Source organism: Sciurus carolinensis, chromosome 16 (genome assembly GCF_902686445.1).
Source record: "Sciurus carolinensis chromosome 16, mSciCar1.2, whole genome shotgun sequence".
Taxonomy (NCBI): Eukaryota; Metazoa; Chordata; class Mammalia; order Rodentia; family Sciuridae; genus Sciurus; species Sciurus carolinensis.
In genome coordinates this window covers 13,248,054-13,265,509 of record NC_062228.1, presented here as the reverse complement: position 1 = coordinate 13,265,509, position 17,456 = coordinate 13,248,054, and the positions used below count along the sequence as shown (strand labels likewise).

At 34.5% G+C, this 17,456-nt stretch overlaps 1 protein-coding gene and 1 non-coding gene across 3 annotated transcripts in view; both read left to right on the top strand.

Annotated features, from left to right (window-relative positions):
• Ap1g1 (adaptor related protein complex 1 subunit gamma 1) overlaps positions 1–17,456 on the top strand; it is a 79,313-nt gene that overhangs the window by 51,692 nt on the left and 10,165 nt on the right. For both annotated transcript variants that reach the window (XM_047528158.1, XM_047528159.1), the window contains 10 exons: positions 3,146–3,201; positions 4,343–4,456; positions 6,882–7,022; positions 7,748–7,802; positions 10,573–10,695; positions 10,870–10,959; positions 11,960–12,087; positions 12,932–13,036; positions 14,007–14,148; positions 14,353–14,479. In XM_047528158.1, coding sequence (XP_047384114.1) covers positions 3,146–3,201; positions 4,343–4,456; positions 6,882–7,022; positions 7,748–7,802; positions 10,573–10,695; positions 10,870–10,959; positions 11,960–12,087; positions 12,932–13,036; positions 14,007–14,148; positions 14,353–14,479 — 1,081 coding nt within the window. The remainder of the gene's footprint in view (positions 1–3,145; positions 3,202–4,342; positions 4,457–6,881; positions 7,023–7,747; positions 7,803–10,572; positions 10,696–10,869; positions 10,960–11,959; positions 12,088–12,931; positions 13,037–14,006; positions 14,149–14,352; positions 14,480–17,456) is intronic.
• Positions 4,752–4,837, top strand: LOC124967638 (small nucleolar RNA SNORD71). The gene has a single exon (XR_007105560.1). It is a non-coding gene; the product is annotated as a small nucleolar RNA SNORD71 (small nucleolar RNA).

Here is a 17,456-nt window from a genome sequence, read left to right as displayed (position 1 = left end):
GGGAAGAAAATGTTTGTCTTGTGTGTAGTCTGTCAGTTTTTCCAGAGGGCAATGCTGGTAGTAGTTTCTGTTGTATTTTTGAGACATTTTATTCATATTAAAATGTGTCTATACCTGCATTTTTCTTTTCTCCACTTTTCATAAACTATTTCAAATAATTTGAGACTTACAGTTGCAAAAATAGTTCACAGTTCTAATATACACTATATCCTTCACCTAGCTTCCTCTAAGGTTAAGATCTTGCAAAATTATAGCATAATTATCAAGACTGAAAAACTAATATTTATGCTGTACTACTAATTAAATTATAGACTTTATTAAATATTTCACTAATTTTTCTGCTGGTATTTACTTTCTATTCCAGGAGCCAGTCCATGAATCTCACATTGCATTTAATTGTCTTTTCTCCTTTGTTTCTTCTAATCTGTGACAGTTTTTTCTTTCTTTCACGAATTTGACACTTTTGGAAAGTACTGATAAGTTACCTTGTAGAATCTTGAATCTTTCTGATATTTTCTTGTAATTTTATAGAATAAGGTAATGCTCTTTTTGGCAAAATTGTTGCAAAAATGTCCTCTTCTCATTTGATTGAATTAGGAAGTACATATGTGAATGTGTGTGTATACAATATTATATACATACATAATATATAATCATATATTAATATAGAATATATATATATATACATATAATGTGTGTGTGTGTCTCATTACTGTGAGGTTAACCATGATCATTTGGTTCAAGTGGTGATTGTTGGGTCTCCTTCCTTGTAATTAAGAATATTTTGGGGGAAGCACTGTGAGACTATGTAAATACTCTGTTAACAGACTTTTAATCATCAGTTTTGATACCCACCAGAGGCTCTTGCTTGCAATAACTTGAGGATAGTGCTCTAATGATAGTTTTCTATTTCCTTCATTTTTCCCCTTTATTAGATAATTGGAGTTATGTAAATAGAATTTGTCCTTTCTCCCAAATGAATTTATTAATTCACTCATTTATTAATATTAGTATTGATAACTCAAAGCCTCAAAAGAAACAAATTTACTAACTAGAGTATAGTATCATTATATCTAGTCATATAACCAAAGCAAATTGGGTTAAGTTCTTTTCCTTTCTTTCAGACAAGATAGTAGCATATCTTGGGTATTGTTCTGTATCTTACTTTGTTCAGCTCATATTATTTTGTAGTTTGTTCCATATTGATGTCTAGAGACCAGTCTCTCTTTTTTTCCCCTTAATTATGATTTGTTATGTTACCATTTTTAAATGTATAGTTCATTGGCATCAATATATTCCTTGTTGTGAATTTGTTCCACCATTTTCCTCCAGAACTTCTTACAATTTTCCCAAATTCTGTCTCCATTAAACAATAACTCTGTATTCCATACTACTTCAAGTGCCTGGCATCTACCTTTCTATTTTCTGCTCTGTGAATTTGATTACTCCAGGTACCTCTGAAAAGACACAGAAAAAAAAAAAACAAAAAATGTTTTTCCTAGCTCCTCTTCTCACATATTCACTCAACACTTAATTTTTGACACCAGATGTGTAGGGATATTTCCCACATAAGTGATTCTTCAGCAGACACCACTTGGATGTCCTTCACTTTAATTCACTTGACACTATCACTTGGAGATAGCGTCAGTGTCACAGAATGAGGGTAAACTCTAAAAAGACTATGTCCCACTTCATATGCCATTTGCAAGTGTGGATAACCTGTGCTTTGATCAACCATCTCTAGGTTCTCATATCCCCCCTAGTCCAGTTTGGTTAATTTACTAGAGTATCTCAGAACTCAGGTAAACACTTTACTTAGGTATATCAGTTTGTTATAAAGGATATTAAAAAGGCTACAGATGGGAGAGATGTATAAGGCAAGGTGTGGGAGTAGGGCTGGGGGCATCTATGTGTTCCCCAGGTATGATGCTCTTCAGGAAATTCTTATGTGTTTTTCTGTTCAGAAACTCTTGGGAACCCTGTCCTTTTGAGTTTTTACGAAGGCCTCATTACGTAGGCACAATTGTTTAAATCAGTGGCAGTTGGTGATCAGCATGAACTTTAGCACCTCTCCCATCCCTAGAGCTTGGGCATGGTACTGAATACTCCAACCTTCCAATTTCTGGCAAATCTGTCCTATCTTAAGATTATCTAGTAGCCCATTAAAAGTCACTTCACTAGAACTAAAGGTGCAGCCATCACCCAAGAAATTCCAAGGGACTTAGGAGCCATGTTCTAAGCAGTAGGGATAAACACTGAAGATATTTCACAATGTCATAGTGGAATCATAATAGTATTTGTCCTTTAGTGTTTTTCTTATTTCATTTAACTTGATGTCTTCAAAGTTATCCATGCTATACCTTGTGTCTGAATTCATTCTTTTTAATGACTGCATAGGATTCCATTATATAGCTGCATTAGTAGTATATTTAGCAAACTTGTTATTAATGCACATTTAGGATGTCTCCCATCATTCGTGATATGCTGATAGTGCTGAAATAGACCTTTGTGCGTATGTACAGTTGTTTGTCAGATAAATTCCTAGAATTGAGTTTTTAATTTTTCTGGTACTGGTAATAATTGAACCAGAGGTGTGCTCTATCACTGAGCTACGTCCCTGGCCCTTTTTAAGATTGGATCTCCGTAAGTTGAGGGGTCTGACCTTGAACTTGAGTTCCTCCTGCCTAAGCCTCTGAGTAACTGGGATTATAGGTATATATCACTGGGCCTGCCTTAGAATTGGAATTGTTGGAGCAGAGGACTTGGGTTTCCCTATTTTTTTTTAATCTCATTTGTTTTTATTTTCATACTAGAATTTGGAAACATTTCATGAAACAGAATAAATGTTTTCTAGATTTTTATAGTTATTGCCAGGTTTTTCTCCAAAGGTGCCATACCAATGATATTTTTCTACTAACAATATTAAAATGTTAAAACTGAATCTTCCAACAGCTTCTATTGAAATAGGATATGATTTTGAGAGTTTGCCTTTAGTCCCCCCTCTGCCCCCCAGCAGTCTGTAGGTACAAGCTGCCACCTTTAAATAATTTGCACCTATCAGGGACCAAAAAGTGACCTTTAGTATCAGGAAACAATGTAAATATTTCATTTTCCTAGATTTTTAACCTTTGCTATTTCTTTTTAGGTTCTAGCCATAAATATCCTGGGTCGTTTCTTATTGAACAATGACAAAAATATTAGGTAAGTCAACTGAAAAATATCTTGTATTGTGGGTATTACAACTGTATTTTCCGGAGTGCCTTTGCTGAAAATTATGTAGGTATTATGTGATATATCTAGAATTTCAACTCAGGCTCTTTAGTTTGGTCTTAAAACTCTTCTTTTGTAAATAAATTGAGGATTTTCTTTATGGTTTTAATTTTTACTCCTATGCATAAGTCAGTAGTCAGCAAACTTTTTCTGGAAAGGGCCATATGGTATGTATTTTGAACTTTTTTGGGCTACAGGGTCTCTCTAGCAATTGTTCAACTCTGTCCCTTAACATGGAATTAATCATAGATAGTATATGAATGGTGAGTATGGTGTATTATATAAAAATTGATTTACAGAAATAGAAAAGAACTGGATTTTTGCACGTGGGCTATAGTTTGTTGACCCCTGCTCTAATTTAGTAAGAAAAATACATTTCAGATTTGCAAATCTGAAACATCTTTGAGAAATCTAGCTAGTTTTTTTTTTTTTTTAAGTAGATGAATTGGTCAGTATTATCTTTTATTTAGTTATCTTCATAATAAGTTATTGTTTGTTTGCTATTTTTTCCAATCAGGAAAGATTATTCTTTCTAATCATCTTAAGCAGGAGAAGATATAGAAATAAACATTGTGGCACCTGCATTATCTTCTTCTAAAAGGATTTTTAAGGACTTGCATCTTAAACTCACATATTTATTGAGTCAGTTTCGGTACCACCATTAGATGAAAGCAGAGAAAATCCAAATTCTAAAATTAAAATAACTTCCTCCTTCATTTGGGAGGTGAGGCAGCCTTCTAAAGGTATATAAAAGTGTATATGCTTATTTTGTTTCACTGTTTTGGAATATTTTGAAAGAGTTGAGTTGATTACTTTTAGAAATTTAAATGGACTTGATTATGAACACAAATCTGACTCCAAAACTTTTCCTGGTTGCTGCTATAGATTATGCTATCTTTTTTATGCTTTTAAAATGTTATCTTTATACTCATTAACTCTGTCTTTACTTTTAAATATTTTACAGTATGTGCTTTCACTTATCCATTAAGACATTTTTATTGTCATTTAAGCAGAGGAAAATTATCCAGAATTTTGCATTTTAACTGTTATTCTGCAACTTTGTTTCATCCAGATATGTAGCTCTGACATCTTTGTTGAAGACTGTGCAAACGGATCATAATGCAGTACAGAGGCACAGAAGCACAATTGTGGACTGTCTAAAAGATTTGGATGTCTCAATAAAACGGTAACAAACTGAGACTCTCAGTTCATTATTTTTGTTAAACAAAGTGAGAGAAACTGATAGATAGTTCTATGCCCCTCTACTTAGAGTTCTGAGAGAGTGTTGATATTTTATGTATTTAGTCCTTGTGTTCACAAATGAACTCTCTGTAGAGTGAATCTTTTTTTTTTTTTGGCATTTAGGTCAATTAAAGAGACCAATAGGAAATACTTAAGTGCACACTGAAGTTGTCCTTGATTCTTTGATAAGTATAACAGATAAGTTGGGCAAACGTTTATTTAATAGAGGTACTGTGCTTTGTGTGTTGGAGGATGAAAATAAGGAGTGATCCATCGGCTAAGTGTCTTACCACGATGCTGAAACTCAAATTGCTGACAGCACACATTTTTCACATATTTATGATCCACCATACTGGAGGCTGCTGTATTTCTTACATCTAGGAATGACTGTTAGGCAGCCAGTAGCACTGTCAAAAGGTATAAATCTCTTCTTTCATTGGAGTAGCTCTGCTTGTTTTCCTCTTATAAAACCTAGCTATAGTTAACATTGAAGAACTTTTGGTTATATATTCAAATATAGAATAAAGTAAATGTAAAACAATCTTTGAAACCATTCAGTTAACAGGCTTTGTATCTATTTGAGGTTTGTTGTTCATCTGAAAGTATTATGCAATTATCAAATTGCTAGTTTTGAAAATCATTATTTGTGAAGTGTTTAAATTTTAAATTTGATACTGAGTTCCTTTCGTTTGTACAGATGAGGTTCTAAGTGCTTGGGCAATCTAGAGATAAGACCTAGACTCAATAACACCAACTTTTATGTAATGCTTTGCAAAGGATTTTATTTATTTTTTTGGTGCTGGGGACTGAATGAGGGGTACCTTACCACTGAGCTACATCCCCAACCCTTTTTTTAAAATTTCGAGATAGGGCCTTGCTAACTTGCTTAGGGCCTTGATGAATTTCTGAGGCTGGTCTCAAATTTTTAATCCTCTTTCTTCAGCTGTCCAGCTCACTGGAATTACAGGCATGTGCCATCATGTCTGGCTTGCATATGATTTTATAAGCACCTTCTCAGTTGGTCCTCAGAGAAAGCCAGTGAAAGAGAGATTAGACAATTACTTACTACCCCCAGTTAACAGAATAGTTAAAGTATAGTCCCAAAGGAGTAAAATGACTTGTCCTGAACCTTAACCTTTGTAAGGGGGCAATCTGCAAATAGATACAAAGCCTTCTGACTCTTTAAACTTTTTTTTTTTTTTTTTTTTTAAGATGTTATAGACCTTTATTTTATTCATTTATTTATACGTGGTGCTGAGAATCAAACCCAGTGCCTCACACAAGCTAGGCAAGCGCTTTACCACTGAGCCACATCCCCAGCCCCAACTTTCTGACTCTTATTTTACTGTTTTTCTATAGCTTATTACTGGGCTTTGAATTTTGAAACTAAAACCTTTGTCTCTTTGACAGGATATAGACTAGTAAAGGCTCAGACTCTGGAGCTAGACCTGCTTCTTTCTAAGTGCTGGTTCTACCCAAGTAGTCTGGGTCAGATTACTTTGCCAGTCAATACCTGAGTTGCCTCGTATGTAAAATGCAGATAAGGAGTACCTCCTTCATAGGATTATATAGGATGGATTGAATTAATGTATATAAATTACTTTAGCATTATATTAGAGCAAATTATATCTAGGGATTGAGGTTTTGTTGTTCATCTGAAAGTATTATGCAATTATCAAATTGCTATTTTTGAAAATCATTATTTGTGAAGTGTTTAAATTTTTTACCAAATATGAAAAAATTCATACAGTATTTGGTATGTTAAACATTTTTATTTTTGCCTTTGTTAGCAAATTTGACATGCATTTATAGGCACTTTTATTTACCCTCATAGTATATGCTCTTGTTTCTTCTTGAAGGCTCTCATTTTCCCTTTTGGTTTGCTTTAATTTTCCACATATCTTTTGATGTAAGTGGTGTTACATCATCTTTGTCCAAAAGTAGAGTGTAATAAGAGTAGCATGTGGTGAGTGAATATGTTATATTTTAACGAATAATGCAGAGAGGTATTAATATTGGGTAATGATTTTGTTGCCTCTCTTTTTCAGCCTCCTGGGTATTCTAAATTTCAGTTTCATAGACCAGATTGTTGAATCCAAACTGTATTTTTGGTCATTAGTAAAGTATTTCTCAGGGATTTTTGAAGAAAAATGTTGAATTAAGATTCAGACTATCAGAACTAAATTTGATTACATAAGAACAACTCTCCTTGGTTATCTTGCTTGTACGATTGGGCTCACAAGATTATGCAAGGACAGTGGCATATATGTCAGCACTTGATGTTCTGGGAGAGCATACCTGGGACTTTGTTTCATTCCCACTGTAAATATCATGATTTTTTTTTTTTTTTTAATTTTCCCTTCTGCAAGGCGTGCAATGGAATTGAGTTTTGCCCTAGTAAATGGAAATAATATTCGAGGCATGATGAAGGAATTACTTTATTTTCTGGATTCCTGTGAGCCAGAATTTAAGGCAGACTGTGCATCTGGAATCTTTCTTGCTGCAGAAAAGTAAGATTTTTATTTTTACTTTTATTAGTAAAAGGTGGTTGGAACTTTTTGAAAGCATGTTTAAAATATGGGGAAAATGCTATAATCATGTGGTCAAAAAATATAACATTTATTTCAAGCTTCTAGTCTTAAGTTAGCTATAAGAAAACCATTATAGCTAACAGTTAAGCATGTATGCTAAGACCAAACAGAATCTCACTTTCACAAAATCTTCAACTATATCTTATCTTTAACCTTTCATCTATGAGGTCATTTTTTGAATAGAACGGAAAAGTTATCTGGATTGAAGTTCTCTGTAAAACTTGAAGGAGGAACTACCTAAAGATTTTAGCCAAATGGGTATTCTTTCTCTTTTTCCACCCTGAATTTAAGGGAACAGGTTCACAGTCCTAGTGTTGTCTGGGTCTGGAAAAAGTTTCTTTACTTTTTTATTCTTTATCCCTCCTACTCTGACTGTATGATTTGTTTTCTGAGAAACTGGGACAAAGTCTCATTTCTCAGCCCAGAAACTCCTATTACAATCTTAAGGGAAACATTTGAGTTTGACTATATTTCATGATTCTTTGAAATAGCAAATGCTGCTAGGTTCAAAGGTAAAATGTCTCCAAATATAATCACTTAAGCAGGGAACCTAGAAAAGACTGTAGGACAGGATTTTCAGAAGTCACTAAATACAGTATGGTTTACAAGTTTCAGTTTTTTCATCTGTGCCATTGCTTTCTTAGGTATGCACCTTCTAAACGGTGGCATATAGACACAATTATGCGTGTTCTGACAACTGTAAGTAGCCTTTTCATTCATCTTTAATAAGTGCTGGAATGGACTGAGAAATGAGGCAGATAGTCCTTGTTCTCATGGAACTTAGATTCTAGTAGGAGAGATTGGAAATTTATGGGGAAATATATATAACAATGTTGGGAAGGGATAAATGCTATGGGAAAAAATGCTATAGAAAAATAAAGGCCCAAGTGCACAAAAAAGTATATACAAAAGTCTTCATCTTAATCTTGTTTCTGTAGGCCCAAACTAGAAACAACTAGTAATTCCCAAAGAAGAATTGGTTAATTATGAAACATCAGTAGGAGGCAATGATGCCATTAAAATTATGATTTAGATGTATTTATTTTATGGAATTCTGTCTAGGATATACTAGTTTCTAGTTTGTCTATAGTAGCTGGGTGTGGTGATGCATACCTATAATCCCAGCAATTGGGAAGGCTGCAGCAGAAGGATTGCAAGTTCAAAGCCAGCCTCAGCAACTTTGTGAGGCTCTAAGCTACTTAACTAAGACCCTGTCTCAAAAAAAAAAAAAAAAAAAAAAAAAGCTGAGGATGTAGCTTAGTAGTTAAGCACCCCTGGGGTCAATCCCTGGTACTAAAAAAAAGGAAAACAAAAACAAAAAACTCAAAAACTTAAAAAACAAGCAAACAAAAAAAACCACACTGGTTTGCCTATCATAAATTATTTTTATAGAAGGTTAAAAGTTAATTAGATATTTTAAATAAACTTGTTTTCTCCATGATAATGAAGAAAATTATATTCCAACAGAAGACATGATTAATCAGGACACACAGTTTTTGTGAGGCCTACAAGAAAAGGAAAATAAGAGCTTCTTAAAGAAAGTATTTATGAAAATTTAAAGCCTTTTTTTTTTTTTAAATGATGTTTTTCTTTTCTTTTTCCAACTGACTTGTTTTCTCTTATTAAGATCATATGGTTTTCTTTTTTTGCCTGGATTGCATTCATTTTAGAATGTTGAATCAACCTTATATGACTGGAATAAATTTCCCATGATCATGGTATATAATTTATTTTATATGTTGTTGGATTTGATTTGGTAGTATTTTGTTGAAGATTTTTGTACCTATGTTCCTGAGAGATACTAGTCTACTAGTTTTCTTGTAATGTCTTCTTTGACCCATGTATTATTTAGAAGTGTGTGGTTTTAATCTTCAAGTGTTTGGAAATTTTCCAGGTATTTTTATGCATTACTGATACCTGGTTTATTGCCATTGTGGTCTAAGAACATACTTTATATGATTTCTATTCTTTAAATTTGTTAACATATTTTTTATGACCTGGAATGTGATTTCTCTTGGTTTCAGTGTGAATTTGGGAAGATGTTTTCTGCTGATGTTGGATATAGTAGTTTGTAACTGTCAATTAGATCATTTTGACACCTTATCTTACTTTAAAGCACATTACTGCCAGGTGCGGTGGCTATGCCACCTATAATCCCAGCAGCTCGGGAGGCTGAGGCAGGATGTAGGAGCCAGCCTAAGCAATTTAGTGTGACCCTAAGCAACTTAGCAAAACCCTGTTTCTAAGTAAAATACAAAAAGGGCTGGGGATGTGGCTCAGTGGTTAAGGGCCTCTGGGTTCAATTCCTGGTACCCCCCAAAAAAAAAAAAAAGCACAAATTACCTGGTGGTTTTTTTTTTTTTGTTTGTTTCTTTTAGCTTTCAACTTTGTTTTTTGACCATTTTTCTGAATTTCTCCTTTGTGTTTCTTAACTGGAGTGAGTACTCCAGTCACCTTGATTTTTTTTTTTTTTTCTTTCCAAAATATGCAATTAGACCTGGTCTCAGTCTTATAAATCAGCTCTGTTATTCTGTTTAGTAATGGGCCATTGACCAATGTTGGCTATTATTAGGCATGGTTTCCACTGTTTGTATGTCCTGTGTAGCCTATTTATAATGCTGTAATAAGCCCCAGATACATTTTCCCCATAGGTTAAATAGTTTAATTTGTTCCACTGATTGTAGGTACTATCTCAAATTCTAATAGTCAAGAGAACATTAAATAGAGAAAATTAAAAAGGTGGGTGGGCAATGGAGGATGGATAATTAAATACAAAATATCTTCCATTCCTAGGACTATTATTGATTATATAATATTTGTACATAGTTTATGAAGAACAGTTTGATATTCTAAATAAACTTGTTTTTAAAAACTTAACCTGCTCTTTTGCAGTGTTCAGAGATGCCCCTGTTGCCCAGAGTAACGTTTACTTTTGCACATATGTTCGAACACCAGTGTTGGGAACTTAAAAGAAGGGAGAGTTGGTATAATTAAATTCCTAGTGATTGTCTTAAATTTCTGAAATTTTAGGTCTTTCTTGAAATTTTGAACCTTTATGTTTTGCTTTTTAATTTGGAACAAGAGATGATTTTTTTTTGTTTCATTTTGCTTTTTGATTTTTTTAAATAAAAATTTAACAACATATTAAAGTAAGACTTTGAAGTTTAAGCTGCATGTAGACCAAAGAATTGGAATCTGGCTTATTGGAGGGTAGTTTTTTTTTTTTTTTTTTAAATATTTTTAGTTGTAGATGGACACAATACCTTTATTTTGTTTATTTATGTAGTGCTGGGGATCGAACCCAGTGTCTCATGCATGCTAGGCAACAGATGTGCCACTGAGCCACAGCCCCAGCCCTTGGAGGGTAGTTTTTAATAGTGGTCTTTTCAGCATTTGGTAAAACTGTTTAACAACAACATTTGTTACCACTGCTGTGTGTTTCTAAGGGTAACTCTGAATTTCCTTTTAGGCAGGAAATTATGTTCGTGATGATGCAGTCCCCAATTTGATCCAGTTAATAACCAATAGTGTGGAGATGCATGCCTACACTGTCCAGCGCTTGTACAAAGCAATTCTTGGTGATTATTCTCAAGTAAGTACTTCATTTGCCATTCTTTCTACTTGGGAAAAATTACTCTTTTTTTTTTTCCTAATATGGCACTGTTACTGACACTCTAGGTATGCTCAGTTTTGACCTTTTGATTAGATGACCAATTTGCACTAAGTGTTTTTGAGAAAATTAAAGTCCTTGACTTTCTTTTGACAGCAACCTTTGGTACAAGTAGCTGCATGGTGTATAGGTGAATATGGTGATCTTCTTGTATCTGGCCAATGTGAAGAGGAGGAGCCTATTCAGGTACCTCTTGTCGCTCTGGGTGATTAAGGAGGGGAGAAAACAGGTTTTAATGGGAGTTAATGTTGATTCCTTGAAAAGTTTGTAAAGAAGTATTAATAGAATTGTATTGGGAAACTTGCCATTTTGAAGATGGAACTTACTGGATCATTATGAGATTTTAAAATCATTTTACTGGGGCTTAGGCTGTAGCTTGGTAGTAGAGCATATATAGCATTGAGTTTAGTTCCTACCACCAAGACCAAAACTTTTGTTTCCATTTTCTTTTACATCAAAGGACTTTATTTTTTGAAGATTTAATTCAGGGATGCTTTACCACCGAGCTACATCCCCAGCCCTTTTTATTTTTTTGAGACAGGGTCTTACTAAGTTGCTTAGGTCCTTGCTAAATTGTTGAGACTGGCCTTGAACTCGTGATCCTCCTATTTTAACCTCCAGGGTGGCTGGGATTACAGACATGTGACAGCACACCTGGCAGAATTGAAAAATTGTGGCAATAGTCTTTAACTCAGTATTTTTCACTACTCTTCTTTTGCGTCTGCCACTTAAAACTATAATATGCCCCAGAGGTCTTTTTCCACACTCTTTACCTCCCTCTTGCTTGCTTCTGATTGATGGAACAGCTTGACTGTTACCCTGGCAAAGTTGTGTTTGAGACTTTTTTTTTTGTGGGCAGAGTGGAGTTGGGTGAATATTGGGGATTGAACCCAGGGGTGTTTACCACTGAGGTGCATCCCAGATCATTTTATTTTTTATTTTGAAACAGGGTCTCACTAAGTTGCTTAGGGCCTTACTAAGTTGCTGAGGTTGGCTTCGAACTCATGATTCCCTTGCCTCAGGCATTCAGGTCACTGGGATTATAGGTGGGCGCATCACACCTAGCTAGAGAGGCTTTTTAAATGGTGGGCAGCATCCTCTAGCTTGATCATTAGATTTAAGCATTTATTGTTACCATTCATTTTGTGTGGTGTGTTTTCCCCCCCCCCCCCCCCCCAATCTACAGGTAACAGAGGATGAAGTGTTGGATATTTTAGAAAGTGTCCTAATCTCTAATATGTCCACCTCTGTAACACGAGGTTATGCCCTCACTGCCATTATGAAGCTTTCTACTCGATTTACCTGTACTGTAAAGTGAGTATTGAGGAAAAGTAGAGTGAATGATTCTTTTGTAATTAAAAAAAAGTTTTATTATATAAAATTTCAAGCATAGATAAAACCATAGAGAATGGTAAAATGAGTTTGCCTTTACTTATCCCACACCCACAATGATCAATTTTATCTATACTTGGCTTTCTCTTCATTCCCCCATCCTCATTCTCTTTTGAAACTTAAAATTTTTTTTGCGATTAGATTTGTAATATGTTTTTTCTTTTTTTAAAGTAGAGAACTTATTTCCCTATATAAGGATTTTGACTTACAATATTTTGAAATGTCTAAATCAGAATAAAATCACAAGTATTTGGGTGATTAAATCTTTAAATTCTGTTTTTTGCTATTTTGAGTAAAAGTTGATTCTTGGATCAGTTTTCCAACCAAGCATATTTAAAGCAAACTTAGTTCTCATAGACTTTCTGCTTCACTTTTTAATGTAAGAAGAAATGGTATTCTCACAAGAAATGGTATTTTGATTTACCAAGAATTTGAGGTTAGCATTTGGATGCTAAAAACTTCAAGTTATTAAAGAAGAGAACAGACAGTATGAATTTCTTTTGTGATAAGTAATAATTGGTACTTTTGTGTAGGTTTTATGGTGTGGGATGTTCATCAGCCAAAAAGCTAACTTTAGAATATGTACAATTAGAATATATAATGGTGAATATTGGATGAATAAAGATAAAGGTGTTTTGTTTTTGAAAATTTATGTAAATTTAAAAAAGAATTTTGAAAATTTAACCAGAAAACTCTGGTGAATTGCTCTCTCTTCTTTTTCAAGAGTTTTTGAGTATTTGATATCATCTGTTGCTTTATCCCATAGCCGAATTAAGAAAGTGGTTTCCATCTACGGCAGCAGCATTGATGTAGAGCTCCAGCAGAGGGCAGTAGAATATAATGCACTTTTTAAGAAATATGACCATATGAGGTAAGCAAAAGAAAATAAGCAATGCCATGTGCCTCTTAGCATCCTGAATAAGTTGTCACGATAATATCCCTAAGGGAGACTCGTTCCTTGTGCAGTAAGCGAGTGGACCTCCCAACTCTGTTTAGTTCTCATTGCTTGGCTTCTTGTTGTTCTGCCCCTACCCTCTAAAGAACTGAATTAACAGTCTTCTTTCATTCTGTTGCAACTTCCCTGTCCTTTTTAGGTATGTAAAATTGGTAACATTTTCCATTTTATTTGTTTAATTAGTGGGGGTTGTATTGTTTTCAAGAGAAACAATTTCAATCACATCCCATTTCTATTAACATTTTGATGTTTGGCTTTTTTTTTTTTTTTTCTATTACATAGTATCTTTTTTTTTTTTTTTTTCCTCTTGAACAGTACTGGGGCTTGAATACAGGACCTTGTGCATTCTAGATAAGCCCTGTACTCCGAGCTACATCCCCAGTCCTCTTTTAAATTTTCTTTTATTTTATTTTTTTGCGGTGCTGGGGATTGAACCCAGGGCCTTGTGCTTGCCAGGCATGCACTCTACCAACTGAGCTATATCCTCAACCCTTAAATTTTATTTTGAAGCAGGGGTTCCCTGAGTTACCCAGGCTGGCCTTGAATTTGCTAACTTCCTGCCTCTGCCTTCTGAGTAGCTAGATGACAGGTGTGAGCCACCATGCCTGGCTATGTCTACCTATTGATTTACCTTTTTTTTCATCCTAGTCTCTCTACCATTGAAATACATGTTTGGCATTTAGGAGAACAGTTAACTTATGCCAAGTTTCTTGCCTGCCCTTCATATATACAGGAATTTAGGTCATGTGTGCTTACCATCCACCTTTGTGTGTGTGTATGTATGTGTGTTGAAAGGGGAGGAGTCCTCAAAATAGTGAATAGTGATAGTTTTGGGTTGGGAATCTAGGTTAACTGCCTAGAATTTAACCACTTCAGATTCTTCTAGGTCTGCCCTACTTGAAAGAATGCCTGTTATGGAAAAAGTGACCACAAATGGCCCTACTGAGATTGTGCAGACAAATGGAGAGACAGAACCAGCTCCACTAGAGACCAAACCACCACCCTCTGGGCCACAGCCCACCAGCCAGGTAGCCTCATACTTGTTTCTCTGGGGTTCCTGATGATCTAATCATCTCTTGTGACTGATTTTTTTTTGTTTGTTTTTTTGCTAATTACTTTTAATGTTTTTGGATTGGTTGATGATTCCCTTCATTATTAAAGTATTAAAAGTGCCTTGCATTAGATGGAGTTTATAGACAAATAACAAATTGAGGTATTGTTTCCTTGTTTAGGCCAATGATTTATTGGATTTGTTGGGAGGAAATGACATCACACCTGTTATTCCAACTGCACCTACAAGCAAACCAGCTTCTGCTGGTGGAGAACTTCTTGATTTGCTTGGAGACATCACCCTTACAGGTGAGGCCAGATTAGAGCTACTGAAAGCTTGGAATAGTGATAGAGATCTTGTGGAAAAACTACACTGAACACAAACGTTCCAGCACATGAATTAATTGAAGACGGAAGAGCCTGAGTACAAAACAAGAATAGACTCTTTACAATATCTGGGGGGAAAAGCTGCTGTGCTGATCATCAGTGAAGATAATTCATAGAGATTCCTTGAAGACTTAAATTTTGGGAGTGTCAGTTGTCTGTAGTATTTTAAGATAGAAAGGAAGAACTTCCTCTTTCAGGGTTTAAAAGATTATATCCCAAGTCACCTTCACCTTTAGTTGGTGTCTAAAGACATGACGTTTTCTAAGTTTCTTTCTGTTCATGGTTAGTTTTTAATAGCTGTGGCCATTTTTGTTGAGACATTAACCTGCTACTACCTACCTTTCTTCTTCCCTTCCTCTTACCCTTCCTATTATTAAAGCAACCGAAGGAGAAATTGTCCATAATTTTAATTCAAACATAACTTTTCATTTGGGAATATTTTTTTCTTGTCTTTTTTCATAGTGGTAGACATTTGTAATTGATTTGTTCTGTAATAATATTAACCCCTGTGTTTGAGGTTATTATTGTGGTGTATAATTTTTATCCTAAATCGCAGTGTGAAATACAGTTGAAACGTTAAAGTGTGTTCTTTAAAGGTAAAATGGGACATTGTAGCGTGTATGACCCAAGTATAAGACAGCCATAGAATGTTGAATGGTCAGGTAGGCTCACCATCACAGACTAAATGATTTTTCCTTTATATGTCAGGCTCCCAGAGCTTATGATTTATAGACTTGTCTGAACAAAATTTCAAAATATTTCTTGTCATGTACTTTTAAAAAATTTTTTTCATTATCTTTTTTTGACAGTGATAAATATTAAAAAAAATTTTTTTTTCGTATATGTATATAGGGTAAAAATGTCTGTCTCATTCTACTGTCCTTCCCATCCCCACTGGCATACCCCTCCCCTTACTCCCCTCTGCATAATCCAAAGTTCCTTCATTCTTCCCTACCCACCCCCACTACAGATCAGCATCGGCTTATTAGAAAAAACATTCGACCTTTGGTTTTTTGGGATTGGGTTATTTCACTTAGCATAAAATTCTCTAGTTCCATCCATTTACCTGCAAATGCCATAATTTCATTCTTCTTTAAGGCTGAGTAATATTCCATTGTGTATGTGTACCACATTTTCTTTATCCATTTATCTGTTGAAGGGCACCTAGGTTGGTTCCATAGTTTAGCTATTGTGAATTGAACTGCTATAAACATTGATGTGGCTGCATTACCATAGTGTGCTGATTTTAAGTCCGTTGGGTATAAACCAAGAAGTGGTATAGCTGGGTCAAATGGTGGTTCCATTCCAGGTTTTCTTAGGAATCTCCATACTGCTTTCCAAAGTGGTTGCACCAATCTGCAGTCTTACCAACAATGTATGTGTGTATCTTTTCCCCCACATTCTTGCCAACACTTACTGTTGCTTGTGTTCTTGATAATTGCCATTCTGACTGAAGTGAGATGAAATCTTAGAGTAGTTTTGATTTGCATTTCTCTAATTGCAAGAGATGATGAACATTTTTTCATGTTTGTTGATCAATTGTACTTCTTCTGTGAAGTGTCTGTTCATTTCCTTAGCCCAGTTATTGATTATGTGTTTTTTTTGGTGTTATGTTTTTTGACTTCTGTTTATATCCTGGAGATTAGTGCTCCTATCTGAGGTACATGTGGTAAGGATTTTTTTCCCATTCTACAAGCTCTCTCTTCACATTATTGTTTCCGTTGCTGAGAAGCAGCTTTTTAGTTCGAATCCATCCCATTTATTGAGTCTTAATTTTATTTCTTGCGCTTTTGGAGTCTTGTTAAGGAAGTCAGGTCTTAAGCTGACGTCATGAAGATTTGGGCTTACTTTTTCTTCTATTAGGAGGAGGGTTTCTGTTCTAGTGCCTTGGATTTTTGTATAGGATGAGAGATTTAACTAATTTATTGTAGAGTTAATATTTGATTTTGTTTTTGTTTTTTGTTCTTTTTGTAATATTGTGTATAAAAGCAAAATTGTAACATATTAAAAGCCCGTGTTTTCTTTTCCTTGTTCATAATGTTTTAAATGTCTTCCTAATTTCTTTACATTTTTGAGGCTAAAATTTTGAATTCTAGATTCTTTAATTCATCTTTATAAGTCATATCCTATTATACAGAAATATAAAATGATTGGCAGTTTGGAAATAGAGTTAGTATATGTTTTAAGAGGGGGTTTACAGCAGTGAGTTTCTGTTGCTCCTCAAAACTAATCACTATACTTTTTACAAGAGACACAAGCTAAAATTTGAGGGAGTTGGGGACCCATTTGTTTTTCATAGATCTTACCTAGCCTTGAATTTTCTATAAGAACACATTTCTAAAATTCTTCGGCAGAAGTGGGAATTTGTGGGGAAATTCCTAGGTTAGATTTATTAAACTAGGAGCACTATATGAACATGTCTTTGTATACCTCATTGATAATCTGCTTGGCTGTGTGTTCTGTGGTGCCCTTGTTTTTGCTTCTTGTGCTTGCTTAGCCTCTTGTGCATGCTTCTACCCTCTTTGCTAATTTTTGGTATGTTGACTTTTTTTCTAGTGTTCTTTAGTATCTTTTTTGTTTTGTTTTGTAAAAGGGATATCCTACCCTGTCTTTATTTCATTGTGTTAAATTGTTTTGTTTTGTTTTTATTTTTTTGAGTGATAGGAATTTAACTTAGGGCCTTGTACATACTAAACATGTGCTCTGCCACTGAGCTACATCCTCAATTTTTTATAAAATGATATATTTTCAGTTAATTTCATAAGTGATTTGAAGTCTTTATAAATACAAAATGTGTTCTCTATATTTTGCTGAATTTTCTTATGCCTTTTCTTAGAATCTTGATTTGTCTCAGTTCATAGTCAGTCTGTGACTTGCCTTCTATTGTATGATCCTTGCT